Source organism: Rhinolophus sinicus, linkage group LG11 (assembly GCF_036562045.2).
Source record: "Rhinolophus sinicus isolate RSC01 linkage group LG11, ASM3656204v1, whole genome shotgun sequence".
Taxonomy (NCBI): Eukaryota; Metazoa; Chordata; class Mammalia; order Chiroptera; family Rhinolophidae; genus Rhinolophus; species Rhinolophus sinicus.
In genome coordinates, this window is record NC_133760.1 from 14,274,767 (window position 1) to 14,302,459 (window position 27,693).

Here is a 27,693-nt window from a genome sequence, read left to right on the forward strand (position 1 = left end):
TTAATAGCTTATGAACATCACAAAGTTCTGATTAATAATTATAGCTGGTGCTTATAAAAAGCTGAAAAGTGTCAGTCTCTGTTTTAGAAACATTAATTCATTTGATCCCCACAACACCTTACGAAGTAGGTACTGTTTTACTCCCTATTTTACAGATGAGGAAACTGAGGCCCAGAGAGGTTGATGTACTTGCTCAAGGTTGCCCAGCTAGGAGAGGCAGAGCTGGTTTCTATCATAGCCAGCCACTGGTCCTCCTGGTACAATGATGTCTGACCCCTGATCGGGGATGGAGGATGAGTTGACACACGTACCCTTTACACTTCATGTTCAGCCACTGGAGGCCGTAGCATGGTCTGTGGGGTGTCTAGGCCTGATTTTTTCTGCTATTATCTGTTTCTGTCCCTCTTCCCCTTATCGTCCCCTCCTTCCTCCTGCCACCACCCATCTCAGACTTCCTCCTTCTCTTGGTTGGACACTACACCACATCCCACAGGCCCTTGGACTGTAGTGTCCAGCAGCGTCGCTGCGTCATGGGGGACCTTGGACCCTCCGACAGGCTCCTGCTCCTGCCTCTCCTTCTGACTGTGGGTGGTGAGTTGGGGGCTTCTGCAACTGCTTCCTGAGTCCCTGGGCTCAGCTTGGGGGCAGGGCAAGAAACCGGGTGGAAAGAGAGAACCTAAGGGGAGGGGAGGGTTGGGAAGGGAGCAAATCCCTAGCCCCCCAAACCCTGTGTGTCTCTCCCAGAACCTGAGACCCCAACATTTGGCGTCTGGTAGAAGCAGGGAGAGGGAACTCTAACGGTGTTGTAATAGGACAGGTCGGTGTAGAAATAATACAGTCCAGTGGCCTTTACAAAGCTGGCCACAGATTCTACCAGACTCCACCCTCACCCCCTTGCTATCAGGACCCACCCTCCCCAGCTTCTACACCCACCCTCCAGTCATAGCCTCGTGCCCCAGTTTACCTTCTTTTTCTCTCCTCAGGTTTCAGCCCTGCCCAGGCACAGAGCGGTATGCCTAGATCCTGAAATTCCCCTCCCTATTCCTCATCTCTGTCTCTTCCCAAATCTCTCCAAACCCTACTGACACCTCCTCCCAATTCCCAACTCCCATTGACCTCCCCTGACCCCAGTGCCACATACATTCCCAGAATGCAACTGCTCTGTGGTGAGCCCTGGTGTGCTGGCGGGGATTGTACTGGGGGACCTGGTGCTGACCCTCCTCATCGCCCTGGCCGTGTACTCCTTGGGCCGGCTGGTCCCTCGGGGGCGAGGGACCGCAGAGGGTGAGTGGGGCTGGTAGGGGATGGCCTGGGACACTCTGAGGACTTATCTGGAGGGGAGGGGTAAGATCCCAAGTCACAACCATCCAAAGGGATGGTGATGGAGGGGTTGATTTTGCACCAAGCAAATGGTCCCAGTTCACCACCTGTCTGTCTTCTCATCCACTCTGCCACACTCCCCACCTCTAGCAGTGACCAAGAAACAGCGCATTGCGGAGACAGAGTCGCCTTATCAGGTGAGGAAACCAGCTTCTCTTCCTCACATCTCAGTCCTGCCCTGTGGGTATTTGTCCTAAACACTGCACCCACCGCACCCCATCCCTGCCCCCAGTCCCTCTAGAATGTAGACCCTAAAGCCACTTTCTCAGCAGCTCCTCAAACCCTTGAAGACTAATGGGGCATCTGTCCAAAACTACTTTCAGTGATGAATTATCACCTTATGCTCAGCTTAAAACGTGTGGAGAAGAAATGCAGGGATGGTTTGCCTTTGCAAAGGCAAGTGCAGGCCTTAGCCAGAAAGCAGTCTCTGAATTCCTTTGGAAAAGCCCCTCCTGAGACAGGCTAATTTCCAGGAGAAGCTCTCATAAGAGCAGCGGATATAATTCAGCCCTAGTTTGGTAACTCCAAAGAGAGGAGTTCTATCTACCATTTGGCGGGGCAGAGATACTGAGTCCCTTTGAGAAGCCGATGAAAGCTAGAGACTCCTCAGAAAAATCCACACAAAAATACAAAATTGTGCATATAATCTAAGGGTGGTGCAAATATCCTTGAAACTTTTCTTAAGAACCATGATGCAGATACAGGCATCTTTCCATCTCCTGTCTCTCTATCAACATTGTTCTTAACCCTTTAGGGGTTCATGAGCTCCTCTGAGAATCTAATGGAAGCCAAACAGAACCCTCCCCAGAAAGATGCATGCCCAGACTGGCCATGTGCATATGGTTTCAGGGGTTCTGTCTGACACCTGCGTCTTGGGGCCATAAACCCCCCACACACACACACACAACTGTGAGCCCTGCTCTGGGACGTCTGTTTTACTTGTTGGCAACCAGCTTTGCTTTGCCTCACTTGTGGATAAAAAGTCTCTTTATGAAGTGTAAGAATCTCGAGTCCGGCTTTGTGAGGTCCAGAAGACTGAAGGGGCTTTCCAGTCACTGAGGGCAGTGAATTTTTAGGGCAAAGCATTGCTCCATTTTATTCATTCCTTTGGGGGAATTTGTTGAGCACCTATATGTGCTAGATGCTGGAAACACAGCAGCAGAGCTTATGTCCTCGTGCGGGGACAGACTTAAAGCCAATTAACAATCAAATCATTTTGGAAGGCGTCAGGAAGGAATAAAGCAGGCTGGGGTGACAGTGACTGAGGTGTGGGGGGAAGAAACTACAGACTGGGAAATGAAGAAATGCCTCTCTGAGGAAATGACATGAGCTGACACTTGAAGGGGGAGAAGGAACCAGGCAGAGAGAACGTTATGTGCCAAGGCCCTCAAGCTGGGGCATAACGATGAGGCAGAGGAGAAAGGGGAACTTCGAATGCACTTGAATGAAATCGAGATCTCTAACATGACTGCAAGGTTGAAGACGCTACCAGGGGCCTTGCAGGCCACTGGGAGGAGGCCGGGTTTTGTTTTAAGTTTGTTTGGTGGCCCCTTCCGCTGATGGTCCTCACCCTGTGCCATCCTTTTAGGAACTCCAAGGTCAGAGGTCAGATGTCTACAGTGACCTCAACACACAGAGGCAGTATTACAAATGAGCCCAAACCACTGCCGTCAACAACCGGACGCCTGGATTCAGTCATTCCTGATGCCTACCCAGCACCCTATTCCTACTCCCACCAAGATACAATCCACAGAGTGCCCTCCCTGAGAGAGCAGACTTTTCCCCACCCCGGCCCCAAATAAACATGGAGCTCAAAACACTGTTGAGTTATTCCAGATCCCTGGGCTGATGGGATGTGGATATGTGGGGTTCTGGGAGGGTGGGTCATGGACCCAGAAACAGCTAAATGGGAGGGAAGCTTTGGGGACCCTAGGGTCCTTTGAGGAAGAATTAGAAGTCAGGTATTTCAATCACTTTATTTCAACCCAAAGAGGGGAGTGGGTTTCCCGTGGCACCACACATAATACAGGATGAGAAGGTCAGAAGTCAAAGGTCGCAGTTACAGGGGTTCAGCCTCTGCCAGGCATGTTGATGTAGACTTTGTTATCTCCTGGGGGTGTGGGAAAGAAAGCATGAGGCCTGACCCCCCCACACACACACATCTCTACCTCCGTGGGGACCCCGTGCCTTAGGGGTTTCCTCAGGAGTTCCCCTCAGCAGCGCCCCCAGGGTTTCCCCAGCAGTGCCTCCAGGGCTTCCCCAGGGGCCCCCTCCATGGGGACCTCCTCCCTAGGGACACCCCCAACCCTCCAGGCCTTGCTCTGTCCCAGCCCGCACCTTGGGTGGACCTGCTGCGTAGGCGTGCACATACAAACACCATCACCGTGACTAGCAGGGACACAACCGCATCGATGGCCACAAGGCCCGCCAGAAGTGGCAGGGAGAGGGGCCCACATCCGGAACAGGAACCTGAGAGAGTAGGGGCCAAAAACAAGAAGATGGCTGAGTAGGGTTCCAAGCCTTCAGGGCTGTGCTTTGGGCATATGGGCAGAGGAAGTCCCTGGGGTGTCCCAAATTCCCTGGGGTTGTGTTTGGGGATAAAAAAGGAAATAGAAATCCAGAGAGAGTCTGGGGTTGTCCCAGCATAGTGAGACATATGCTGCGCTTTGTGGGTATTACTGAAGAGAGTCTGGGGGGCTGGCTGATCCCTGGGGCTTCAATTTGGTGAAATGGGGATCTGAGAGGTCTGCAGATCATCTCAGCGCTCTGATTTGGGGGTGAGAGGTAAAATGGTGACCTGGAGAGCCGCTGGGGGTGTTCCAGGACCCTCAGGCTACACTTTAGGGATGGAAGTGGTACCTGAAGTAGCATGGCAAAGGGAAAGAGTGTTGATTTCTCACCTGGAGTTACCTGAGCTGTAGCCACTGTGGAAAGAGAGGAAAGGTAGTCAGCAGGGAGAGGTGGTTCCCAAAATAAGGTGCAGGGAAAGGTGATGTCCTGAGAAGTAACCTCCACTCCAGAAAGATCAAATGAGAAAGAGGGGCCAAATGGGAGGGGAGCTCCCAGAGATGCAGAGAGAGATTGGAAATCAGAAGAGGCAAAGACCTAGCAGTGAGAAAGGGAGAGATTAACAGATAGACACTCCAGAACTCAGCTCCCCCCCCCGCCCCCCAACACACAGGCAGTTTTACAGATGAGCCCAAACCACTGTCCCCCCCCCCCCCCCCGCAAAGAACCAAGCCCTGAAGCCAAATGTATCTCTGGGAAAGGAAGGGGCACTGGGAAAAGACCCACACTCAGCACCCCTCCCTTCAGATGCCATCCAAGCCACCCCTTTCACAATACTCTACCTGACACCCCGCCCTACACACACACATAATTGCTGGCTTCACCTGGCAGCAAAAGCAGGAACAGGATGTTGCCTTGAGGGACCATGGTGGGCTGGGGGCTGGAAGGGGGCTGGCAAAGGCTTTGGTCCAGAGATGTTCTGAGGAACAGTGGGAGAGTAGAGAGGCAGCAATAGCGGATGTCACGCTGCTGGTGGCAAGACCATCTGTTTCCTGTATGTGTGTGGGAGGAGATGTGATGGGTCCCTGTGACTGCCTTTGGGGACAAACTGGGGCGAGGATTAAAGAGACCAGGGAGGCTGCTACAATTGTCCAGGTGGGAGGTGACAAGTGGACAACAGTATGGACACTGGGGAGATTCTGGAAAGATTTTGGAGGTAGAGCCAATAAAACTTGTTGACGGAGTACGTAAATGTGTGTATGAGAGCGAGGGATCCAGGATGACCAAAGCCTCTGGCTTGAGCACTGAAAAGATGAAGCATCCTTTGATAGGATGGAGAAGAAGGGGAAGCAGTTTTTTTTGGGGGGGAGGGGTACTTGCTGAGGTTTTGGCCCACTAATTTGGAAATTCGCGATAGATTTCCCTATAGAGAAGTTGAATGACTACAGCGGCCTCTGTGAGTTCAGGGGTTAAGTCAGGTCTGGAGATGTAAATTTGGGGGTTGATGGCCTATGGATGGTATTTAAAGCCACAAGACTGGATGAGATCACCAAGAAAGTGAGACAGAGAACCCATCCCCCATGGGTGTAGAGGAGGAAACAGCCAGGGAAACTGAGAAGGAGCAGCAAGTGAGGGAGGAGAACCAGGAGAGCATGGAGTCTTGAAAGCACGGGAGAAATATGATTCACGTGGTCAGTGTTGTGGATGGTCACCAAGGTGGGAACTGAGAACCACCTCCCACTGGAATGTCAGTCAGCTTGAGGGCTGGGAATTCCTGCCTGCTTAGTTTACAGCTATATCACAGCACCCAGCAGCAAAGGGCTTCCCCACCAGTAACACATTATTTTAAATGATGAATACGTAAATAAGAACTGACCTATGAAAAGTGAGAGGACAATGTGGGAAAAAGGGGAAATTTTGAGTCCACCTATATCACTGTTACCGACGGACCTGTCCTCCCTGGAGAACTGGAAGTCCGGACCTCCAGTCCCCTCCTCCCCTAGGACCCAGTAATATTGCCCCCACCCTCACCCCCAGCCCAGGGCCCAGGAGTGGAGGTCTCCAGGACCCCGGGACAGAGAACCAGAAATCCAGGCCCCCAGTGCCCTCCTTCTTCAGGAGTCCAGTATCTCAGGCCCGTTTTCCTCAGACCAAAGGTAGGGAGGCCCCCAGTTCCTTCTTTCCCTGTACTCAGGAGTCGGGTGCTCAAAGTCAGCCTCGCCCATTCAGTCTGGGTTTGCTCAAGCGCGACGCGGGGACTCCCAGGCTGTGGGCGGGGCCTTGCCCAGGACTGGGCGGTGCCACAACTCTCGTTTAAAAACTCGCGGGGGACCAGACCCAAGATCTGGGACCCGGCGGCGGCTCCGCGGGGTAACAGCGAGGCTGGCGCAGCGCCGAGGTCGGGGCCCTGGGGGCCCGCAATCCGCGCCACGGAATCCCCGAGGTACTTGAGGGATGGGAGGTGAGGTACACTCGGCCCCGGAAGAGTGAGGGGCTGGGAGTCGGACTCTTGAGACCCTGAGGGACGGAGCTGGAGCATCATGTCCTCGGTCCTGAGATTGAGGGTACCCGGTGTTTGGAGGGGAGACAGGGCCCGGACTCCGGAGTCATGATGGACGACCGGCTGGGATTCTGAACTCCTAAGTCCTGGGGGCGAAAGGGGACTGGGGATCCGAGACCTTGGTCCCAGGGGCCGGGAGCCCGGACCCCTGGGTTCTGTGGGAGGAAGGGGCTGGCGGCCTGGACTCCTTCCCCTAGTAAACCCGGCCGGATTAAATCCTTGGGGGCGTGGTTATTTAGAATCAGCCACGGGTCTCAGTGGAGGTCTGGCGCCTGGCCGCAGGGTCCACGCTGGCTGTGACTCTGTCCCAGCCCCGGGACTTCCCGAGTCGCCTCCCATCCCGGGTCCGCGGGCTGAGGAGGAATTCCCCACGTGCGGGGATTCCACAAGCGCCACGCTTGGCCGCGCGCCCCACCTCCGAGCCGGACACCTGGGGCGCGGGACTGAGAGAGAGGAAGGGGGTAGATGGAAGATTCCCTTGCGTGAGCGCCGTGACGTCAGCGCGTCGCGTCTGGGCTGTTTTCGAGTCTGCCCTCCACCGCTTAACCCTTCCTCCGCCAGAACTCGGAAGAGTGAGGGTTGAGGGTCCAAAGTTCCTGGGCCGTGCGAACCAGGCGTATGGGAACTAGGACAGGTCCAAGGGAAGGAGGAGGCTGAAGGTCCGGACTCCTGGGTGCTAGAGGCTTGGACTACTGCGGGATGGGGCCTGGACTCCTAGGTCTGAAGGTGGGGGGGGGGGGTCCGGGCGTCTTGACCTCTGATGAGCTAGGGGGCTACTAAATCGTGGTTTCCTCGGGAGAGGGGCTGGGGACGCCTGGTTTCCCGAAGAAAGAATATCTGAGCAGTTTCTTGGGCAGAGATGTTGGGAAGTCAGGATGTGATGTCCAGTGACCCCCGAGGCCTCAGGAGTGGGAGATCTGGGGGGTACGGTGGTGGTGGTGGGTGCTAGTGGCATTTTTCACGGAAGTAGCGGGAGCGCAGAGGGGCGCCCTCCTCCCCCGTCCTCAGTTTCCACGACGCTGGTGGAAAGTTGGGTCAGCGGGGAAATTGCGGAGCAAAAGGAAGGAAACGGCGGAGGCGGGCGCCGCACCCGAAATCTTAGATTGGCTTTGGAGTTCTCAGTCGGCATCAGTGTGCCAGTTTTTCCGCGCGGGAGGGCAAGGAGGACGCTCAAATCCTCTCCCGCGCACTTGGGTCTGATTACTTCTCTCCCCCTACCCCCGCAGTAAGCCGGAATGAGCGCAGCCACTGCCCATCCCAGACGGTGAAGAAGCTACTGGAAGAACAGAGGCGGCGCCAGCAACAGCCTGACGCTGGTGGGGCACCGGTGAGGCCCATGAAGCCCTGTCAACTACAGCTCGCTAGAGGCCATGTCCTGTTGGTCAGGGACTTGCTGGCTTGCTGGGTCCTCAGGGCTGATGAGAGACATGGTCCTTAGATGCCCTATAGGTGGGGAATCAATGCTGAGGAATCTGCCAGATAAATTCACCCTTGTTTCTTTTTGCTTATGTCTCTACAGGGACAGTTCCCACCTCCCCTGGCCCAGCCCTTGGCCCCCTCTGTGAATGAGGGTGAGCTTGGTAAGTCTGGAAACTCACCTGGTTCCTTTAGCTTCCAGCCACAGCTTCCCTTAGGGATTCAAACATCCCAACTCTTAGAACTTTGGGGAACTTAGGAGTCAAGCCCTGATCTTGCTGGGACCCAGTGGAAGTTTGATTTTCCAGATTCTCTCTGCAGCCCAGTAGTCCGTGCACAGTCCTTTTGTGTCCCAGGGGCCCAGCCTCCCAACCTTTTGGTGCTCTGGAAGTCAAGGCCTTTAACCCGTAGCAGTTGTCCCAGGAGTCCAGGTCCCAGAATTCCAACCTCCCAAACCCATGATGTCCCAGGATTCTAGGTCCCAGCTCCTCGCTGTCCCAGAAGTGCTAGCTTTCAGTACCTTGAGAGACTCCAGGCCCTCACACAGGTTCTCCAGCCTTGGCTGTGACTTCCCTAGCTATGGTAACCAGGACTGTCCCTGTTTCGTCTCTCACACGCAGGCCATACTCACTTCTCAGCACACCAGGAGACTGTGGGTTCTGGACTTGGTAGCCTGGTCCCCCCCACAAGCTTTCTGGACTGGGACCCCAACACACATGCTACCTACACAGACAGCTCCTACTCTTACCCTACTTCTGCTGCTGAGAGTTTCCTGACTCCTGACTTCTACCCACCTTCAGACCCAGGGCGGCCGTGTCCATTTCCTTTGGCGATGGAGGTGAGATACAGAGTGGGGACAGGAGACTGAAGGGCCCCCAAAATTCCCAATTGCCTTCATGCAGCATTCTGAGTTGTCTGGGGCTGGATTAAGATCCCATTCCTCAGATGGGCAACATTGAGGCCCAAAGGTCCAAGTTTACTTGGCACAGATGGGACACGTAGCCACTCTACCTGGTACTCTGTAGGTGTCTATGGGTGTGGTGGGTTGGGAAGAAGGAATTCTCAGCTGACTAGCTCTCCCCACTACCTGCATCTTCAGGATCCCCTGGATACTCGGCTTCATGCAGAACCTTCCCTGCCACAGGCGGGATCTTGGAAAGGTTCCGGACTCCCCTCAGGACCCCCACAATTGCCCGCTGTGGTCACTGGACCATCCCTGGACACAGCCCGTGCTCATATGCTGGCCTTGGGGCCACAACAGCTGCTGGCCCAGGATGAGGAGGGAGACACGTGAGTATAGGGGAATAGAGTCTGGGATCCTCGCTCAGCTGGGGGGCTATGCTCACTGTTGCCCCCACCTGTCCTCAGGCTTTTGCACCTGTTTGCTGCTCGAGGGCTACGCTGGGCAGCATATGCTGCAGCTGAGATTCTCCAAGTATATAGACGTCTGGACATTCGTGAGCATAAGGGCAAGGTGAGTGCCAGGGGCCTGGATTCCTGAATATGAGGACAGAGGGCCTGGGGGCCTGGATTCCTGGTTTTCGGAGGGGAGGAGGCTGGGGGCCTGACTGACCTTTCCTGTCACCTGCAGACCCCTCTCCTGGTGGCTGCTGCTGCCAACCAACCCCTGATTGTTGAGGATCTGCTGAACCTGGGAGCGGAGCCCAATGCCTCTGACCATCAGGGACGTTCCGTCTTGCACATGGCTGCTACCTATGGGCTCCCAGGAGTGCTCTCGGTATGGCCATGGCAGTTGGGGTGCACTCGTTGCCCAGATCCTAGCTTTCAGGGTTAGGAGGCCTGGAAAGACCCTAATCCAGCATTCTGCTTTCTCCTCCCAGGCTGTGATTAACTCAGGTGTTCGGATTGACCTAGAAGCCAGAGACTTCGAGGGTAAGTTGGGTGGTGGGCAGGGCCTGTGTGGCAGGTAGAGCTGGGCAGCGTGGGTGCTCCAGATGCAGAGCCCTCACTGTCTCCATTCCACAGGCCTCACCCCACTCCACACAGCCATCCTGGCCCTCAATGTTGTTATGCACCCATCTGACCTGTGTCCCCGCGTGCTGAGTACCCAGGCTCGAGACAGGCTGTCTTGCGTCCAGATGTTGCTGCACATGGGTGCTGATCACACCAGTCAGGTGAGCTGGGCTGTGGGCAGCTGGTCCCTAGGAGGGTATGTGGGATGTCCAGGGGCTCCAAACAAACACTGACTTTGCCTCTTCCCAGCTGTGTGTCCTTGAGCACATTATTCACTGTTCTCTGCCCCACATGTCAACTGGAAATAATATTACTGATTTTAGCTTATATTTATCAAGCACTGCATATTCAGCAGGCACTGAGTTTCATAGATTAACTTACTGAATCCTCACAAACACCCTTTGACGTGTGTGTTATTCTTATTTATTACTGATAAGGAAACTGAGGCACAAGGAGTCAAAAATCTTACAGCTTGAGAGTGTCAGAGAGGGATTAGAACGCAAGTGGTTTGATCCCAGAATCGAGCTTTTAACAATTATGTTATTCTCTTTCCCCTGATGGTAGCTCCTTTACAGACTGGCTGAGAGAATTAAACATCCACATACTGTTTTTGGTTTTGGGGGGTTTTTTTAGTTAAAAAATTTTGACACAGATCCAGTACAGAAAATTGTATAATGAACTCTGTGTACCAGTCATCAACAAGCAGCGACTCATAGCCAGTCCTGCCCCGTATTCCTCCACTTTATTATTTTTAAGTACATCTAAGCATATAATTTTATCCATAAATATTTGTGTATCTTTAAGTGATAAGAAGTCTTTTAACCTCAGTACCATTATTCCACCTTTAAAATAATTAATAATCTCATAATGTCAAATATCCTGACTGTGTTCAAATTTCTGTTTGGCTCTAAAGTGACATACACTTTTTTTTTTCATTAAAAAAACCCAAAAACACTAGGATTCAAATAAAGCCCACATATTGCAATGATATGTCTTTTTAAGTCACTCTTAATTTAGAGCTTCCCCCTCAATCTCTGTTTTCTCTTCATAATTTATTTGGTGAGCCAACTAGGTTGTTTTGCCCTGTATAAACACATAACTTGTTAAATTTTCATTATTATTACAGACTCTTTAAAGGCACATAATAGTTTCATTGTAGAAAGTGGCTTTATTTGCTCTAAAATATGAAGAGAACAGCTCAATATGGAGGTGGATATAGGCTTAGTTAGTTCACTAATTAATGCTGCTCAACTCCTATCCTTATAGATAAGTACAGTCCATGTGGGATGTGGGTGCATTTTACTGTGCTTAATACTTAATAGAATGTGGGGTGGCCAGGGCGGCCGCTAGCCCAGAGAGTAACTTTGGAGGATTAGGAAAGGAGCCTTTTTCTCAAAGACACTTGGGCTGGAAAATTATCTTAATAAAATGTACAGTTCTGGGATGTGTATGATGTAAACGGCACCTCCTTAAATGTTGTATTCTTGTAGAGTGCACAACACATACAACTGTATAAGGTACCCCTGCGTGTTTGCAAAGGAGAGACAGGGTCTCTCAAGGCTTTTGGGCTCTGGGAGGGGGCTTGGGTGTGAGGACTGGCCTGACCTCTGCCGTTCCTCTCCCTGCAGGAGATCAAGAGCAACAAGACAGTTCTTCATTTGGCTGTGCAGGCCGCCAACCCTACCCTGGTTCAGCTACTGCTGGAGCTACCACGGGGAGACCTGCGGGCCTTTGTCAACATGAAGGTGGGGGCTGAGGCTAGATTGTGCAGATGTGAGAGATATGGTAGAGAGGGCGGTGGGATGTTGAGAGTCCTGTGGGCTGTGGCTATGAGGGGACAACACGTGGGACCTGGGCAGGGACTGTGTAGGATATGGACGTAGACAGAGGTGTGTGGAATGTCGTTGTGGAGGGGGTTCTGGAATGTGAAAGGGTTTGTGGGATGTGGATGTGAAGGGAGAAGTGTGCACCATGGATGTGGCAGAGTATGAAGTGTGATGTTGAGGGCTCAGGCCAGCTGCATCTGAATCCTTACCAGACCTCCCCTCACTGTCCCCAGGCCCATGGGAACACAGCTCTCCACATGGCAGCTGCCCTGCCCCCTGGGCCACCCCAGGAGGCCATTGTGCGGCGCCTGCTGGCAGCTGGGGCAGATCCAACACTGCGCAACCTGGAGAACGAGCAGCCTGTCCACCTGCTACGGCCCGGGCCGGGCCTTGAGGGGGTGAGTGCTGAACCCACCCTGACTGCAGAGTGGCCTCTGACCTAACAGGGTGAATCCCTGACCCTATGCATTCCTGACTTTAGAGGGTGACTTATAATCTCAGAAGGTGACCCTGACCCCTATCCAACCCTGACTTCAAAATGTGACCTCTTACCCCAGTATTTGATCCCTTACCTTGTAATCCTGACTCCTGACCTCTACTTCAACCATGACCTCAAAGCTTAACCTCTACTTCCAACCCTAAATCCTGACCTCAAGTTGTGACCTTTGATCCCCAAATGTGACCTCTGACCCCATGTCTCTACCCTTTAACTCCCAGTCCTCAATGTGAGCCCCAAGGTGGGCACTCCCAACGAGCAACTCCTTTCCCTTCATCCCCACTTCTGGCTCCTGCGCCTTTTCTCAATGTGTGAACCCAGACTTTTACCCCTACCCCCAAGTCTTAACTCTGAACCTCTGACCTTCAAACCCAACTGACCCCACTCAGCTTTTCTTCTTTAACCCCCAGCTTCACCGGCTGTGCCTCCCCCACCTCTCCTTGCATGGCAACCTCTAATACTTCTCCCTCTGCCTTGTCTTGTTCACAGCTCCGGCAGCTATTGAAGAGGAGCCGTGTGGCAGCCCCAGGCCTGTCCTCTTAGGACTCAAACCCAGAACCTGGACTGATTTTCCAGTCCCCACCGTCCTGTGGGACAGCCAGCGTATGCGAATGTTGCAAATCCATGATAATGTATATGGAATATCCTGCCATTGGGGTCTTACATTAAAACCCCAAAATGGTTGCTGGGGGGTAAACAGTCCCCAATATTTGGGGTGGTATGATATCCCTCCCCCCCCCCCCACAAGGAGCCCCCTTGATGATTTCTGTGAAATCGAGGCCCCTTGATTGTTTCTGTGAAACACCCTGGACTCCTAACCCTTTCCCCTCTGGGATCTTTTGGGATCCCCTCCCTTAATTTAGCTCTTCGTGCCTGGAACCTGAGATGCAATTCCCCTACATGGTACTATATGTAGGGGAATTTCATATTCCCCTACATCCCAAAACAATTCCCAGTACTTTCCCAGTAGAGCTCTTCAGATAATCCCTCAGCCTCCCCAGGACCCACACCCTTTAGGTCCTTAACCCTGAGATGTAGGAAGGGCTCTCCTGGATCAGAGTCCCCTAGGTCCTACTGCTTTCTAATTCAGACCTCAGCTGTCCCAGACCTCTGCATTGCCAGTGAATCCCTCCTTGAAAGTCCCCATTAAACTCAATCTGGACTCAAACTCTCCTTGTCTAATCTCTGGCGATATTAGTGCAGGGGAGTGGCTGTGGTGCCTGGCCGAGGAGTGTTTGGATGGATGTACCTGGGTGGGGGCATGTGGCAGACACTGGGTGCCACGTCCGTATCCCATCACCCTCCCCATATCAACACATGGTGGTTTGACTGCCAGTGTGCACCGAAGCTTTGCCCGTGGGCACTCTCATATCACTGGTGCCCACTCGGCCCCAAGTATGAGTGTGGTAAGCCTTCCATGCCTGGGAGTTCGTGCAACTTTCCATTCCAATAGCCCTCGTCCAGTGACTGATAGGAGATGGTATATAAATACTCCAGGTCCCTCACCTGTCTGTGGGGATAACTTGGAGGTGCGTGTTCACATGGGTTCTCAAAGCTCCCCAACAGAAGTAAGCCCCCGTTCTCCACAGTGGTTCTGACTTGATAACATATCCTTTCTTGGCTGCTTTCCCTTTTCTGTGTCACTTCCTGCCTCCCCTACCAATGATCACCCCTTCCAAATGATCTCAAATCCTTGCCTCAGCATCTGCTTCTGGAGAAACCTAAACTAAGACCTCCACAATGTCCCCTTCTCATACATACCCCACAACCTCTGCTCTGCCTCCATCCCAATCTCATCACCCAAGGAAAGCCTTATTTAATTTCTAATTAACTTTATTGGGGTGACATTGGTTAATGACTTTATATAAGTTTCAAGTGTACAATTCTATAATATACCACCTACAAATTGTGTGCTTACCACTCAAAATCCAGTCTCTGTCACCTTTTATTTGACCCCCTTTACCCTCTTTATCCTCCCCCGACCACCCTTTTCCTCTCTGGTAACCTTCACAGTGTTGTCTGTATCTATGAGTTTGTTTGTTGCTTCCTGTTTTATATCCCATATATGAGTGAAATCCTGTGGTTCTTGTCCTTTTCCATCTGACTTATTTCGCTTACCATGATACTCTCAAGCTTCATCCATGTTGCAAGTGGCAGTATTTCAGCCTTTCTATGGCTGGTAGTATTCCATTGTGTATAACTACCACTTCTTCCTTGTCCAATCATCCATTGAAGGACATTTAGGTTGTTTCCATGTCTTGGCTACTGTGTATAATGCTGCAGTGAATGTTGGGTTACATATATCTTTACAGGTAAATGTTTTTAAAATTTTGAGGTGGAACCCAGAACAGGGGTTGCTGGGTCATATGGACCTAATTTTTTGAGGAACCTCCATACTGTTTTCCATAGTGGGTGTACCAATTTACATTCCCACCAGCAGTGTACAAGGGTTCCTATGTCTCCACATCCTCTCCAGCACTTGTTGTTACTTATCTTATTGATAATAGTCATTCTAACAGATGTGAGGTGGTATCTCATTGTGGTTTTGATTTGCATTTCCCTAATAGCTAGTGAAGTTGAGCATCTTTTCATATATCTGTTGGCCATTTTTATGCCTTGTTGGGAAGTGTCCAGGTCCTCTGCCCTTTTTTTTTTTTTAAAGGGTTATTTGTTTTTATGTTGTTGGGTTGTATGATTTCTTATACATTTTGGATATTAGCCTCTTATCAGAGGTATTGTTTACAACTATTTTCACCCATTCAGTTGGTTGCCTTTTTGTTGATGATATCTTTTGCTGTTCAGAAGCTTTTTAGTTTGTTGTAGTCCCACTCATTTATTTTTGCTTTTACTTCCCTTGCCTTTGGGGTCAAACCTTCTCTAGAGGGTCAAACCTAGAGACCAAGGTCCATAAGTTTAGTGCCTACTAGTTCTGACTATTAAGTTCGTGAACTCATCCTAGAATAAGTGCTACAAACCTCGTTGCTGAATATCACTATGGTCATCTTCGAAATACTCCCCTTGGAAAGCTATGCACCGATGCCAGCGCCTAGTCTACCCTTCAAAGCAATTTTGGAACTCTTTCTGGAATGGCCATCAGAGCTGTCATTGTATTACCCTTCATGTCCTGAATGTCATCAGAATGTCTTCCTTTCAATATTTCCTTTATCTTCAGGTAAAGAAAGAAGTCATTGGGGGCCAGATCAGGTGAGTAGGGAGGGTGTTCCAATACAGTTATTTGTTTACTGGCTAAAAACTCCCTCATAGACAGTGTCATGTGAGCTGGTACATTATTGTAATGCAAGAGCCATGAATTTTTGGCGAAAAGTTCAGGTCGTCTAACTTTTTCACACGGCCTTTTCAGCACTTTCAAATAGTAAACTTGGTTAACTGTCCAGTTGGTACAAATTCATAATGAATAATCCCTCTGATATCAAAAAAGGTTAGCAACCTTGTTGCAACAAGTTCATGAACTTAATTGTCAGACCTCGTATGTTTTCTTCTATGTATTTTATTATTTCAGGTCTTATATTTACGCCTTTAATCCATTTTGAGTTAATTTTTATGTATGGGGGGGACCCTTTTATGTTTTTGTTGTCACAAATTATCCCCTTTTATTCTGTGTATTCATTTCCAAGTTTTAGTAGTTATTGTCTTCTTTTTTTTTTTTTTAAGATTTTATTGGGGAAAGGGAACAGGACTTTATTGGGGAGCAGTCTGTACTTCCAGCATTTTTTCTAAGTCAAGTTGTTGTCCTTTCAATCGTAGTTGTGGAGGGCGCAGTTCCAGTTGCCATTGTTAGTTTCAAGGGGTGCAGCCCACCATCCCATGCAGGAATTGAACCAGCAACCTTGTTGTTGAGAGCTCGTGCTCTAACCAACTGAGCCATCTGGCCGCCCTTATTTTTTATTTTTTTAAAGGAGGGCACAGTTCACAGTGGCCCATGCTGGGATCAAACCGGCAAACTTGGTTTTATTAGCACCATGCTCTAACCAACTGAGCTAACCAGCTACCCCAATAACAGTGTTCTTAAATTAATTACTGCAAGAGTCGCTATTAAAATGTAAGCATTATTAAGGAATCAGGCACTGAGCATATTGAGCAAAAATGTCTTTCATTTGCTAAACCACCTGCTTGGAGCTCCTTACCCACTGTTTGCCTGTTCATCACCCTTGGCTGTCAAACCAGAAAGGCAGCTGTTTCCTCTGCCTGTGGTGCTAGTCATAGACTCCTGCTAGGGTTTTCTGAGGACAAGTGAAGGTATAATCAAATGACATTGCAAACTGGGTTCTCTAATGAAGCTGTGACATTGTATCCAACTTGAATCATGTAGGCATCTTCCCGCCAATACCTACCAGGTCTATTTTTGATACACAAGACTGGCATTTACATGCATATGTTATGAAGAGCCACTGTAAGCTCATAGATCCTTTGAGAGAATTAGAAATAGGTGCTTCCTCCCTAAGCCATCTGTCAGAAAATTGTGTGCTGTGCTATTAGAACAAGGTACATTATTGCCATCTGCTGGGAATTTGTGGTAAAAATGCAAATCTACAATATTTAGGAGATGAATGTATCACTTGGAATTTTGCAGTGCACACCCTTAACACCATATAGGACAGCTACAAATTATTAGACAGCAGCTTAGCAAATGGCCAAGAGTATGGATGCTGGAACCAGGTTGCCTGAGTTTTATTCCTAGCTCTGACCTTTCTTAGATGGTGACCTTGAGAATGTGATGTAACGTCTTGCCTCTATTTCCTTATCTATAAATGAGGATAGTCATAGTACCTACTTCATGGGTAGAAGTAATGATGAAAGTGTGCCAACATATAAAGGCCTCAGAGCAGTGCCTAGTGCAGGGTGAGTGCCATAGGAGTGTTTGTTGCCATACTGTTTTAAAATTTATTCAACAAATATTTGTGAAGGGGCAGGCATAGTTCTAATGTCTCCACAAATATTAACCCTTTTAATCTTCATAATAACCCTCCTGGGACAGGTAACAGCATATGTAAAGGGATAACTCTAACATGTCACAAAATGGGACACGTGAGGAAATAAATTCCAGTAGGTGCTTGCAGACACCGTATAACCCTTTCTGGGATACATAACTATACTTCCCACACCCTAAGGGGATTCCTATCACATTCCCAAGAAGGGATGAAGTATTGGAAATACTTGGGAATCGTCGTTCAAGATTCCCAGGCCCTCATTGGGCTCATAGGTTGGGGATGGCTGCTGTGTGTGTAATTATGTATGAGGGCGAGTAGGAGGCAGGGGGAAATTGCCAGAGCCCAGCCCGGAGTTCACCCTGGGACCCAGCCGGTAGGGACGTAGAAGTGGTGGCTTGTTCAGCACCACGGAAAGCTCCAGGGTGGGAGCAAGAGCCTATCCTAGGTCTCTGGGCCCCGCCCCCTTCCACAGGCCCCACCCAGTTTAAAGATCCCTCCTACTATTGTTTAAAGAGGTGAAGGAGGCCTGGACAGGAATGTACACCAGCGTCCAGAACTATGATTACTCACCGATTCCCCCCGACCCCAGAGATGCAGGATGGCCATGTGGGGAAAAGGACTTTATTGGGATGTTAGTGGGGGACACGTGGGAGGATAAATTTCAGGGAAAAAGAGACACAGATCAAGCTGGTGGTCACCTTAAGGAACAATAAATTAACTTACAAAATAAATTAAGGTGAGGAGGTCCCAAGCAGGGAGGCAGCTGGGAATACCTGGGGATTTCTTAGGAATGGGATTGGGAATTGGAAAGGAAATAAGAATTTCCAGCCCCCTCACAAGGGTGTGAAATGAACTTTTTCAAGACCCTTTCCCCAGGCTGGGAGTTGGGGTTCTGGGGCTCCAGGAAGAGGGAAGGTGTGGGTTCAAGCAGAGGGGTGCAGGGGGCTGGTTCAGGGTCGTTCCTCCAGGAAGCGGTAAGTGGGGTTCTCATAGCCATGGCGCTGCAGTTCACGAAGCTGCTGCTCCTCCAGGGTCAGCATGGGGTCCACCTGCAATAGGGGCAGGGCAGGGATAGTGGGGCATAGGGACCTCACCACAGATCTTACAGCCCCTCCATGCCCAACCTCTGGAACTCCTCCCCTTAGCACATCTTTACGTCTCTCACCTCCACCACTCCGTGGCTGATAGCCCCATAGGGCTTCTTCCTGCGCAACAGCAGCATGGAGAGGACGATTAGGGAGCCCCCACCCGCTCCCATGATTAGCAGACCAGACACGGCCTCTCGGGACACACCTGTCCCGGCTGGTGCCTGCAGGGAGAGGAGATGGGGCAGGAGTCATCTTTGAGGCTCACCAGGGCCCAGTGTGGCTTTGGGAGTCACAGCGTAGCCACTGACCTCTGACCTCTCCTTCTAGGTACCCCAAATATTCCTCCTCTTACCAGCTCATCTCTCTGTATCTCCGATGAGTGGACAGGAAAACCCCTCGGAGCAGACACATTCACCTGGGGAAGCAGGAGGTGTCAGGGACCCATGAGTCTGGGCTTCATACTCCTCCTCCTCCAGAGCTGAAGAGGGCATCCCCCTCTTCTTCCCTAGGACCCTGCAGTTCATGTCTTCAGTCCCCTCTTCCCTTAAGCCAAGGAATCCAAACCCTTAGCACCCTATTCCTTCAGACCTTAGAGTCCAGGTCCCCTTCCCAGGCCTCCCTCAGGAGCCCACAGGGCTGACTTACCTTCCATTCATACTGTTCCAGGGGGGACAGCTTCTCTTTCCCACGGGGTGCAGCATCTTGTTCTGTGGACCCTACCCCCCAAGTCCTAGCTCACTCCTGAGAGTCCAGAGTGGTGCTGCCCCGCCTGAGGAGGGGGTCAGTGGGACACCAAACTCTACCCCAGGAGGTCTAGGGTCTCAAACATATGGACGCTTTTCCATTCTGGGCTTGGGGACTCAATGGGAGTTGGTGGCTGGGGTGTACTCTGTGAGATACTCACCTTTTGGAAGGGCCATGGGGGTGTCTGTTGGCAGCCAGAGGAGGCAAGACAGGGGGAACAGTGAAGAGAGGAGGGCTTCATTGAAGAAAGGGTGGAGAAACACCCTCCCAGGGCCAAGGCAGGAGGATTAAGGATCCTATAGAGGCCTCCACAACCTTCGACATTCCTCCCCATCCTTTCCCACTCATTGTGGTAGCTGAGACTCCCCCCAGACTTTGGGGGATAAGAAATGAGGTTGGTTGGAGCCTGTCTCCAAAAATTGGGTTTATCTGTATTTGGATTAACTCACCATCCTTGGAATCCAGAGCCTGCAACCCGCCCTTGTCCTCACTGCTGCCCCCGATGGGAGGGGCTTCCAATTCACTGGGACTCACGTGTTCAGAGTGGAGGAGTTCTTCTGAAGGAAGCATGCAGAAAGGTGGTTGAGGTCATGAGCATAGGGATTCCACAAAATAAACAAACAAACAACAAAAAACTAGATGAATGGATGGCACCTTAAGGGTAAAGTGATTGGGGGTGACCCTAAGTGTGATCTGGGAAAGTGTGGAGCTGGTTGGAGGCACCCCTGGCAGGGAGGATGAAGGTTCAAGTTTCAAGAGAATGGCCTCCTTAAAGAGCAGGAGAATTGGGGTTAGGTGTGGGGCATCCAATGGGAAGTCGCAATAGATCTGGGGGCTGTGGTAGGTCACATTTTCTGGTGTTTGTGCTTTGTGTAGACCTCTTCCCTTGAATTTGGACCGGGTTTGTGACTCGCTTTAACCAACAGAATGTGGGCCTGAGCATTAAGAAGACCTGGCAATTTCCACTTTCAGGTTTGAGGAGCCTGAACCACCATGTAGAAAGTCCAGCCACCCTGCTGGAAAGATGACATGGAGGGGCTCCTTGGAGAAGAGAGGCCTTGAGCCTACATGGAGAGGTAGAGAGGCTCATTCATGCCAAAGTCTCAGCCACTAGCTGACCTGCTAGCCAGACGTAGCTGCATGCTTATCTACTGGCAAGACCAGCAGAAGAAGCACCCAACAGAACCCAGACCAGACGGCAGACTCAAGAGCAAAGGAGATGGTTGACTTAAGCCAGTAAGTTCAGGTGTTTGTTACATAGGAATAGATAACTCAAGTTGGGGTGGTGTCAAAGGTTGGGGGTCAGGATCTTCCCTTACAGATCTGGAATGGGAAGCAGGGGTCATATGCACTCACGGATCTGGGGCCACAACTCCTGAGCCAGGCGGGGATTCTGGTCAAGCAGCCCCAAACTCTGATTCATCCTTTCCTCGATTACTTGGAGGTGGGTCTGCACCTGTGGGGGAGTGAGTATGGAGAATGAACTGGGCAATGTGGGCTAGAGATGGGGAAACTGAGGCAGGTTGAAGGAGGAAGGGCAATAGGATTCAAGGACAAGTAGCACATACAATAGGAAGTAGGGTACAAGGGACAGGAATTGGGCCACAGGAAGAAGGAAATTGGAGGAGGAGAAGCAGAATACAAAGAAAAGATATACACAGGACAGGAAGTGAAGGGCTTGGGAAAGGAAGTAAGGTAGAGGGAAAGGAGTAGTTGCTGGAAAAGTGGGGTACAGGAGACATGGTAAGTATAGGATACAAGGAATATGGTACAGAAGATAGGAAGCAGAGGCAAGTGGGTAGGAGGAGCAGAAAGTAAGGTCTGAGGAATAGAAAGTGAGGTTTGAGGGGGTTCCAGAAAAGGAAGTAGGATTTGGAGGGTCATAGAAATGATGTGGTTCAAGGGCAAGACTTGGAGCTCAGGAGCATAGAGTAGAATGTTCATGGACAGGAAGACAGCTCCCAAGAAACAGGAATTAGAATCTAAAGGCACAGAACAGGAGCTCCAAGGACAACAAGTGGGGTTAATGAGAAAGGAGAATCGAGCGACAGGAATAGGGTTCAAGGCACAGGACGGGGATTCTGGGAAAGGAAGTAGAAATCCAAGGGACAAGATGGGTGTCAAAGACACGGGAGGGGGAGCAGTGTTCCAGGGTCAGGAAGTAGGGATCCAAGGGACTGGGAAGGGTCCCAAGGCCCAAAAGGGGGGCATTCCAGGGATAGGAAGCAAGTCTGAGGGAAAGAGCCAGAGGGACAAAAGAGTCTGAGGGATGGGGTCCAAAGAGACTGGGGTCTGAAGGCTAGCAGGATATTTGGGAGCTGAAGAATCTGAGCACCTGGAAGCGCATCTGCTGGGCCTTCTCAGGATCCACGGCAGCCACATGCTGGTAGTGCCGCAGCGTGTGCCTTTGCTCCTTCTGCTCTGCACGCAGGTAGCGCCGCAGGGCCAGCAGGACACGCTCTGGCTGTGGAAAGGATGAAGGCTGCACAGGCCTGCCCCAGCCCTTTTCACCCACTGCCCTCTGCCCCCACAGCTCCCACACCTGAGGTGGATCCCCCTGCAGTGCTGCCAGGAAACCTTCCAAGGCAGCCCGGCGCTGGTCGTTGATAAGGGCGATGACTCGGGTGGCATGAGTCTCCACCAGGCGCTGTCGCTCACCAGACACTTGTTCCTCCAAGGTCTGCAGAATGGACTGGAAGTGCTGATGAGGGGGTGGGCACAGATCAGGAGAAGCATAGATGGGTGAAAGCCTGGGTCAATGGCATTCTGGAAAGGCCAGGCTATGGGCCAAGCAAAGTGGGTGCAGTGGGTCTAGGTCTAGGCAGAGTCAACCTGGGGTTGGGACTAGATCACAGGAGACTGACTGACGGGATTGGGCTACAGGGCCAGGTAGAGCAGGGGAAGGACGAGGTCCACTGGTAGCCAAGCTGAGGGTGTAAACTGTGCTAAGCGGGAACAATCTAGGAACAGAGCTGGCCTGTGTTAAGATGAAAGGGAGCAAGTATTGCAGGAAAGATAGGGCTCTAGGCCTGGGCAGGGCCAACTGGAGACAGGCTGTATCTAAACGAGAACGGTAGGGGAGGGGAGCAAGAGGCAGGGAATGGGGATAACCTGAGTGGGGTCTACTCATATAGGGGTTAGGCCTGTACCAAGGTGAGGATGAGACAGGCAGGATGAAGAATCATGAAGCTGTGCCTACTGAGAACGGATTGTTAAAAGTGAGATTAGAGGGGCAAAAGCCGGGGGGCGGGGGCTAACCGGGACAAGAATGTATCAAAGAGAGGCTGAGAGGGACTGGCTGTATTTGCAGGAGGCCCAGCTTGGGAAAGGACTCTAGAGACAGCCCTTAGAGGTAAGGATCAAGTTAAGACAGGGCAAAACATGGCCAATTGAAGAAGGAGAGTAATGTCAGGTCTGACATAGGCCAAGAGGGGTGAAGCTAAATGTAGGGGTGAGGCCAGGAGAGGCTGATGTAAATAGAAAGGAGTGGGACTGGATGAGGCCAGGACAAGGCCTGAGCCAGGCTGAGACCCGATGTGTCCCAGGTAGTGGACAGGCATGAATGAGTAGTACCCCCTGCAGGTTGACCTACCTCATTCAGGGCCTGTCTGTCGGCTTTAGGCAGATTCTTGGACTGGTTGTCGGCCATGGCCCATTCACGCATCACCTGGGGGTAGGGGTAACTTCAGGATCCTAGAACCCACCCTGCTTCACCCGGTGAGTCCCCAATCCCTCTTCAAGACCTCATAGGTTCCAGATCCCTTAAGTTGCAGTGGCTCTTGGGTTCCCAAGAGAGAAGAAGACTCAGAGGAATTTAAGGTAGAAGAGTACCATGCGCCAGAGTTCCCTTAGAATCTGGGGGCAGCTCAACGGGATTCTAAGAGTCAAGGATCCCTAGTCATCTTAGGGGTGGTGTTGAGGGGTGATGGGGGCTTGGGGAGTCTTTGGAGGTAGGTCCAACTTGTCCCTGAGGAATTTGCTGGTATGTAGGAAGCTCTGTGTTGTGGGGGATCTTGGGGCTCCCAGTATCATCACCTCATTAATCTGGCGCATCCTTCGCTCCTCCAGGTCCATCTTGGCCCGCAGGAAACCCTCGTGCTCACTGATTTCTCCAGGCATGCCGAAGTACACATCCACACCGTCTGTGGGCCTTGGGGTAGGAGTCACTGCAAGGCCAGGGATCAGGAGGTCAGCCTGAATCCCATCTCCAGGTCACCTTTTCTATCTGGAGAACTACATTTCCTAGAGTGCACTGGAGACCACCATGTGTCCATAGCTGCTGCCTAGCATCATGGGAATGTAGCTCTATACTAGGCCTCTTCTTGCAAAGCTTAGGAATCCATTACATCATCCTCCAAGTTTTCCCAAAATAATCCTTAGGATCTACCAAATGGCTCCTCCACTTCCAGGTACCCCCAAACCACTCTCACTCTTTGCATTCTTCACAGGCCAGCCCTTCCACCTCTACTTTATCCAAAGCTGCTCTCATCTCTTCTATTCCCCCAATCAGACATCTCCTCTACAGGTTCCTCCCAAAGATTCTCCTACACCAAGGCTCCCACAAATCACCCTCCCTCCAGGATAGAGGGGACTAGGGATTCAGAAATGGCCTCACCTTTGCTGACCCCTGCAGGAGGGTGGGAGCTTGAAGGTGGGACTCTTTCCTTCTCTTCTTCCTCTTCAGCCTGTGGAGGCTCCACGAAGTAATCGTCTATTGGCTGTAGGAAGGATTCTTCCTCTTCCTCATCTTCACCCCCCTCTACTCTGCCCCCCAGGGGCCAGGACCGGGTGGAGGGGTCACTGAGGGAGCAGAAGACCCAAGGCAATAAGAACCCTGGCCCAGGCCCCCAGGCTTCCATCTCCTGCCTCAGGAGCCTCGGGATGGACATGGAAGATTCCCTCCCACTCACCCAACTGCTGTCCCAGACGGGTCGGGGGTCACAGGAGGGGGGCAGCACACATACTCCACACCTCGGAACCGATCCGTGCCACAGGGCAAAAGCATGCCCGAGCCATGCAGGATGAGGCCCTGGGAGCTGCAGGCCTGTGGGAAGAATGGGCCCAGGTGCCAGGATTGCGGAGTAGGAAAGGGTGAAAGGGGGAGCCTGAGTGCCAGAGTCTTGGCGGCTGATGGAGCTAGGAGCCTGTCTGGTGGGAAGAGGGGATTGAGGCCCACACTCTTGGGTGCTAGAGAAGGAGGGTGTTAGAAGACTGGACTCCTGAGTCTGGGGGTGAGGATAGATGGGCCAGGGTTCTGACAGACCTCCTGTGCTTCCTGATGCCTTCGGGTTGAACTCTCACACTGGTCCATGCGCTCCTGGTGCAAGAACCGGCAGCCCTCGGGCACCAGCAGGGCCTCGCTCACGAATTCACCCGCTGGGGAATAGGGGGCAACAGAGTGAGACCTGCCCACAGCCACTAGCCCCACTCTCTTCCGAATCCAGATTTTTTTTTTTTTATCTTCAGAGGCTTCTATGCCCCACTCAGGACCCAGGCATCCACCACCTTAATGTGAGCCTTGAGACTGGGGTCCAGAATCTCGCCCCTGGGAGACCCCCACCTCCATTTCCCTCCCCCAGCCTGTGACTCACGCAGGCAGCGGAAAGGCACAACCTGGTGGTGAGGGTGGGCACAGCGGCCACCCCGGGCACCCCCGCACCAGTGCTCCATTGGGATGGCCTGTGTCGCCTGTTCCACACGTGCAATCTGCAGCTCCGGATACATCTGGGGGCACGGGGTGGGGGCGATCAACCCACTGCCCGCCCCTACCAGCTGCGCTTCTTTACTGGCCATTTCCCCTTTCAAGGCTCCAGTGTTCATAAGGCCCTCTCATTCTTAGGCCCTACTTCTGCAAAGAACCGGTCTTAGATATCTAAGTCCCGCAGGCTCATTGGCCACACCTCCTAGTAACTCCCTTAAAAGCTCCGCCATCCTTAGACCCCTCCCCTTTGTCCAGTTTCTTTACAAAGGTCCCTCCATACGCCCATATAAGCTCAATTTCTCTAAGCCCACCTCTCTTCTGGTCACCTTGGCCCCCCTTCCCCAGTCAGGTTCATCTCTCCATAGATTCCACCAACCTTTAAGCCTCACCTCTTTCCCTGTTTGTACACTCAGTAAGTGTCCCTTCTCTCTGTATTAGACTTGCCTTTTCATAGCCACGCCTCCTAGCTTTCCACTCTCATTGGGCTCCACCTCTTTTCCTATCTTGCTGGCCCCTAAGGTCTTTCTGTTTTAGCCCTGCCTCTCCTTTGGCCACGTCCACCTATACCCCTACTCTTTAAGGAGCCCACCACCTACTGCTAAACGCCCTCATTTCATTGGAGGGATACTTTCCTTAGGTAGCCTTTGCACGGCTCTCCGCTTTCCTGACCTAGTTTCTCAAAAACAGGTCCTGCCCTACCCTAACTTTGTCTGTTAGCCACGCTGCCTAGCTTCCCAAGCCTTCTTAGATCCCTCATCCCCCCGGCCTTTCGCATGTCTAGCTTCCCTTGGGCTACTCAGCAGCACCTGAACCCCGCTCGCCACGCCCATCTCAGTAGGTCCCGCCCACCTGTCTGCAGTACTCTAGTGCGCGTTGCGGGTCCCGGAGACAGCGTCGCGAGCGCTGTGGGTCTGGTTCCCAGCGGCCGGTGCGCAGGTTCCGATGAAGGGTTAGGCGCCCACATAGTCCAGCCACTTGAGCGGATCCCGGGGCCTGGGTGTGGAGGCGGAGAGGTCAGTGAGGGCCCGGAGGACGTTGGCATGCTAGTCCCTTGGTCCTTTGCTCTCTAGGACTCAGATATTTAGACCCCATAACTAGTCCCCTCCACCAAGGACTATGCACCCGCCTCAGTAGAGGTACGGTTTCCCGGGAAACAGTTCCCACGGGGCGGGATCGCCCCAGCTCTCCTGTTGCTATGGCGACCTGGGTCCCCCAGGATTCTCGCGGCTTTGTTGCGGCGGAGACAGGCTCCGCCCCCACCCCAGCGCAGCCGCACTGAAGCCCGAAGGGGTTAAATCTGAATCGCGGGGGAGGAGGTCAGAACCCAGGCGTTCTGGCCCCTCCTCCCTCCATCCCTAGCTGAGGGCTCCCATTCTTCGGTGCAAAGACGACAGACAAGGCCTAGCTTCAGGGCCCTGCAGGACTGGACACCAAGTCCTTGAGGGCTTGAGAACTACATCCTGGGTCGGGGGGCGGTGGCTCGAGGCCCCGACTTCTGGGTCCAGGGAGTCTGCAGGGCCCTCATATGGGTCCAGAGGATGCAAGGGGCCCAGATTCTTGGATCTAAGTGTCTTACTGCCTGGTGGGTCCTATGTTCAGGTGGGAAGGGGCTGGGGCTAAATCACTTAGGTCTAGAGTGTCTGAGGGGACGGGACTTCTGGGGCCAGGGGCTCTGGAAAAGCCAGTTCCTATGCTGGGGGGCGGGAGGGGGCTGGGACGACAGATGATGGGGAGCTGGGGCCTGGATTCCTTGGTTCATGAATGCCTAGTGCCGTTAGGTGTGCCTGGGGGCCGGCCACCTGGCTGGAAAGACTGCACTCTCTGCCCTGGACATGTTCGCGTGGGGGTCCAGAGGCCGGGTCCCGCCCCTTCCCCCATCCCCCAGGACCCGGCCGGGTCTCACCTCGGCCGTGCCGGGGCTCCCACCGGCCAGGCTCCCGACGGCGAGCTGCGCGCGCAGAAGCAGCAGCAATAGTGGCAGCAACAGCGGCAGCGGCAGCGGCGGCGGGCCCCGGCGGCGGCCCAGACCGCGCGTGGCGGGACTGGCGTGCCCCATGTCTGGGCCGTCGCGCCCTCACGTCCCTTGCACTCCCGCCCTGCCCGGCCCGGCCCCAGCGGTGACAGGAGCTCCCAGCGCCACCACCGCCGCCTCCTCCTCCCTCCGCCCCCGGGCTGCGCCGGCGCCGCCAGCCCCGCCCCACGCCGGCCCCGCCTTCCTGGCCAGGACAATAGCGTGCCAGCTCTGCGCAGTGTGGAGCAGCTCCGAAACCTTGGGTGGGGGCCTGCGTCAAGCCCCCGTCCCCTTGAGATTCCAGGTGTCCCACCTCATGCTAGGGCTTAGCCAGGAGGCTACGTCATAGGCTCCACGGTTGTGGATTTGTGTGCTCCCTCAGCGTCCTCATCCCCAGCTTTCTCCTCCCTTTGACCCAGACGCTCACAAATCAGCTTCCTTCTCTTCCAGGGATTGTCAGCGTTGGAGATACTCCCCCATCCCCAACAAATTCCTCTCTTGAGGTCCCAGGAATACAGGCGTCCAAAATTTCCCCAGTCAAAAACACAGCAGTTGTTTTCTCCCTCAAAACACAGCCCTCTTCTCCCTCAGATCCAGGAGTCTGGGTCCCAAATACCGTCTCTCTCAGGACCAGGGACCAAGCTCCCAGCCCTTTCTCCCTAAGACCCAAGAGCCCTAGGCCTTCTGCTCCGCTTCCAAAGGCCCTCAGGTGTCTGGACCTTTAATTCTTAGTTCAAGGATCCATGACAAAAAGCTCCCAGGCCCCTTTTTAAAGGATGACCTGAGTCAGGTACCTAGCACCTCAGGACAAGGGTCTGGACTCCCATCTTTGTTCTAAGTACCAGGGTATTTCTATTTTCCCACACATAGCTTCTCCCTCCCCTGCCTCCCCTTCAGGGCTCACTGTGTTGTCTCCTTAAATGACAGTGTAGAATACTTGTCCTCCCCAAGCCAATGGGGCAGCCTTGTCATACGTGTACATTTGTGCATATATGTTTGTGTAGATGTATATAGTAAAAGAGCCTGGAGCATTAAACATG

At 52.5% G+C, this 27,693-nt stretch overlaps 4 protein-coding genes across 14 annotated transcripts; 2 read left to right on the forward strand and 2 right to left on the reverse strand.

Moving 5' to 3' along the window:
• Window positions 1-435: 435 nt before the first annotated feature.
• On the forward strand, window positions 436-3,199 carry TYROBP (transmembrane immune signaling adaptor TYROBP). 2 transcript variants are annotated; one of them, XM_019750000.2, is made up of 5 exons: window positions 436-591; window positions 984-1,010; window positions 1,150-1,284; window positions 1,474-1,517; window positions 2,969-3,199. In XM_019750000.2, the coding sequence occupies exons 1-5, from the start codon at window positions 531-533 to the stop codon at window positions 3,032-3,034; spliced, it is 333 nt and encodes a 110-aa protein (XP_019605559.1). In that variant the 5' UTR covers window positions 436-530; the 3' UTR covers window positions 3,035-3,199. The 2 variants fall into 2 exon arrangements, with proteins under 2 accessions (XP_019605559.1, XP_019605558.1); XM_019749999.2 differs by having other exon boundaries at window positions 437-591; window positions 1,471-1,517.
• Window positions 3,200-3,337: 138 nt separating this feature from the next.
• On the reverse strand, window positions 3,338-4,940 carry HCST (hematopoietic cell signal transducer). The gene is made up of 4 exons (XM_019750001.2): window positions 4,773-4,940; window positions 4,281-4,304; window positions 3,718-3,849; window positions 3,338-3,490 (listed from the first exon to the last, which is right to left on the reverse strand). The coding sequence occupies exons 1-4, from the start codon at window positions 4,813-4,815 to the stop codon at window positions 3,450-3,452; spliced, it is 240 nt and encodes a 79-aa protein (XP_019605560.1). The 5' UTR covers window positions 4,816-4,940; the 3' UTR covers window positions 3,338-3,449.
• A 1,427-nt stretch (window positions 4,941-6,367) lies between these two features.
• On the forward strand, window positions 6,368-13,328 carry NFKBID (NFKB inhibitor delta). 3 transcript variants are annotated; one of them, XM_019749998.2, is made up of 12 exons: window positions 6,368-7,166; window positions 7,675-7,775; window positions 7,968-8,028; window positions 8,485-8,702; window positions 8,964-9,154; window positions 9,233-9,338; window positions 9,456-9,602; window positions 9,706-9,757; window positions 9,851-9,999; window positions 11,467-11,583; window positions 11,898-12,062; window positions 12,650-13,328. In XM_019749998.2, the coding sequence occupies exons 1-12, from the start codon at window positions 7,148-7,150 to the stop codon at window positions 12,701-12,703; spliced, it is 1,380 nt and encodes a 459-aa protein (XP_019605557.2). In that variant the 5' UTR covers window positions 6,368-7,147; the 3' UTR covers window positions 12,704-13,328. The 3 variants fall into 3 exon arrangements, with proteins under 3 accessions (XP_019605557.2, XP_074171908.1, XP_074171909.1); XM_074315807.1 differs by having other exon boundaries at window positions 6,370-7,174; XM_074315808.1 differs by having other exon boundaries at window positions 6,370-7,107.
• Window positions 13,329-17,716: 4,388 nt separating this feature from the next.
• On the reverse strand, window positions 17,717-26,822 carry APLP1 (amyloid beta precursor like protein 1). Of its 8 annotated transcripts, none has more exons than XM_074315744.1 (17): window positions 26,546-26,822; window positions 25,492-25,635; window positions 24,533-24,665; window positions 24,205-24,317; window positions 23,852-23,985; window positions 23,557-23,741; window positions 22,977-23,107; window positions 22,534-22,608; window positions 21,484-21,642; window positions 21,277-21,405; window positions 20,298-20,397; window positions 19,391-19,495; window positions 19,102-19,125; window positions 18,843-18,913; window positions 18,550-18,612; window positions 18,275-18,418; window positions 17,717-18,158 (listed from the first exon to the last, which is right to left on the reverse strand). In XM_074315744.1, the coding sequence occupies exons 1-17, from the start codon at window positions 26,696-26,698 to the stop codon at window positions 18,060-18,062; spliced, it is 1,962 nt and encodes a 653-aa protein (XP_074171845.1). In that variant the 5' UTR covers window positions 26,699-26,822; the 3' UTR covers window positions 17,717-18,059. The 8 variants fall into 8 exon arrangements, with proteins under 8 accessions (XP_074171845.1, XP_074171847.1, XP_019605528.2 ...); XM_074315746.1 differs by having other exon boundaries at window positions 18,275-18,314; window positions 19,391-19,498; XM_019749969.2 differs by having other exon boundaries at window positions 19,391-19,498.
• Between the last annotated feature and the right edge of the window lie 871 nt (window positions 26,823-27,693).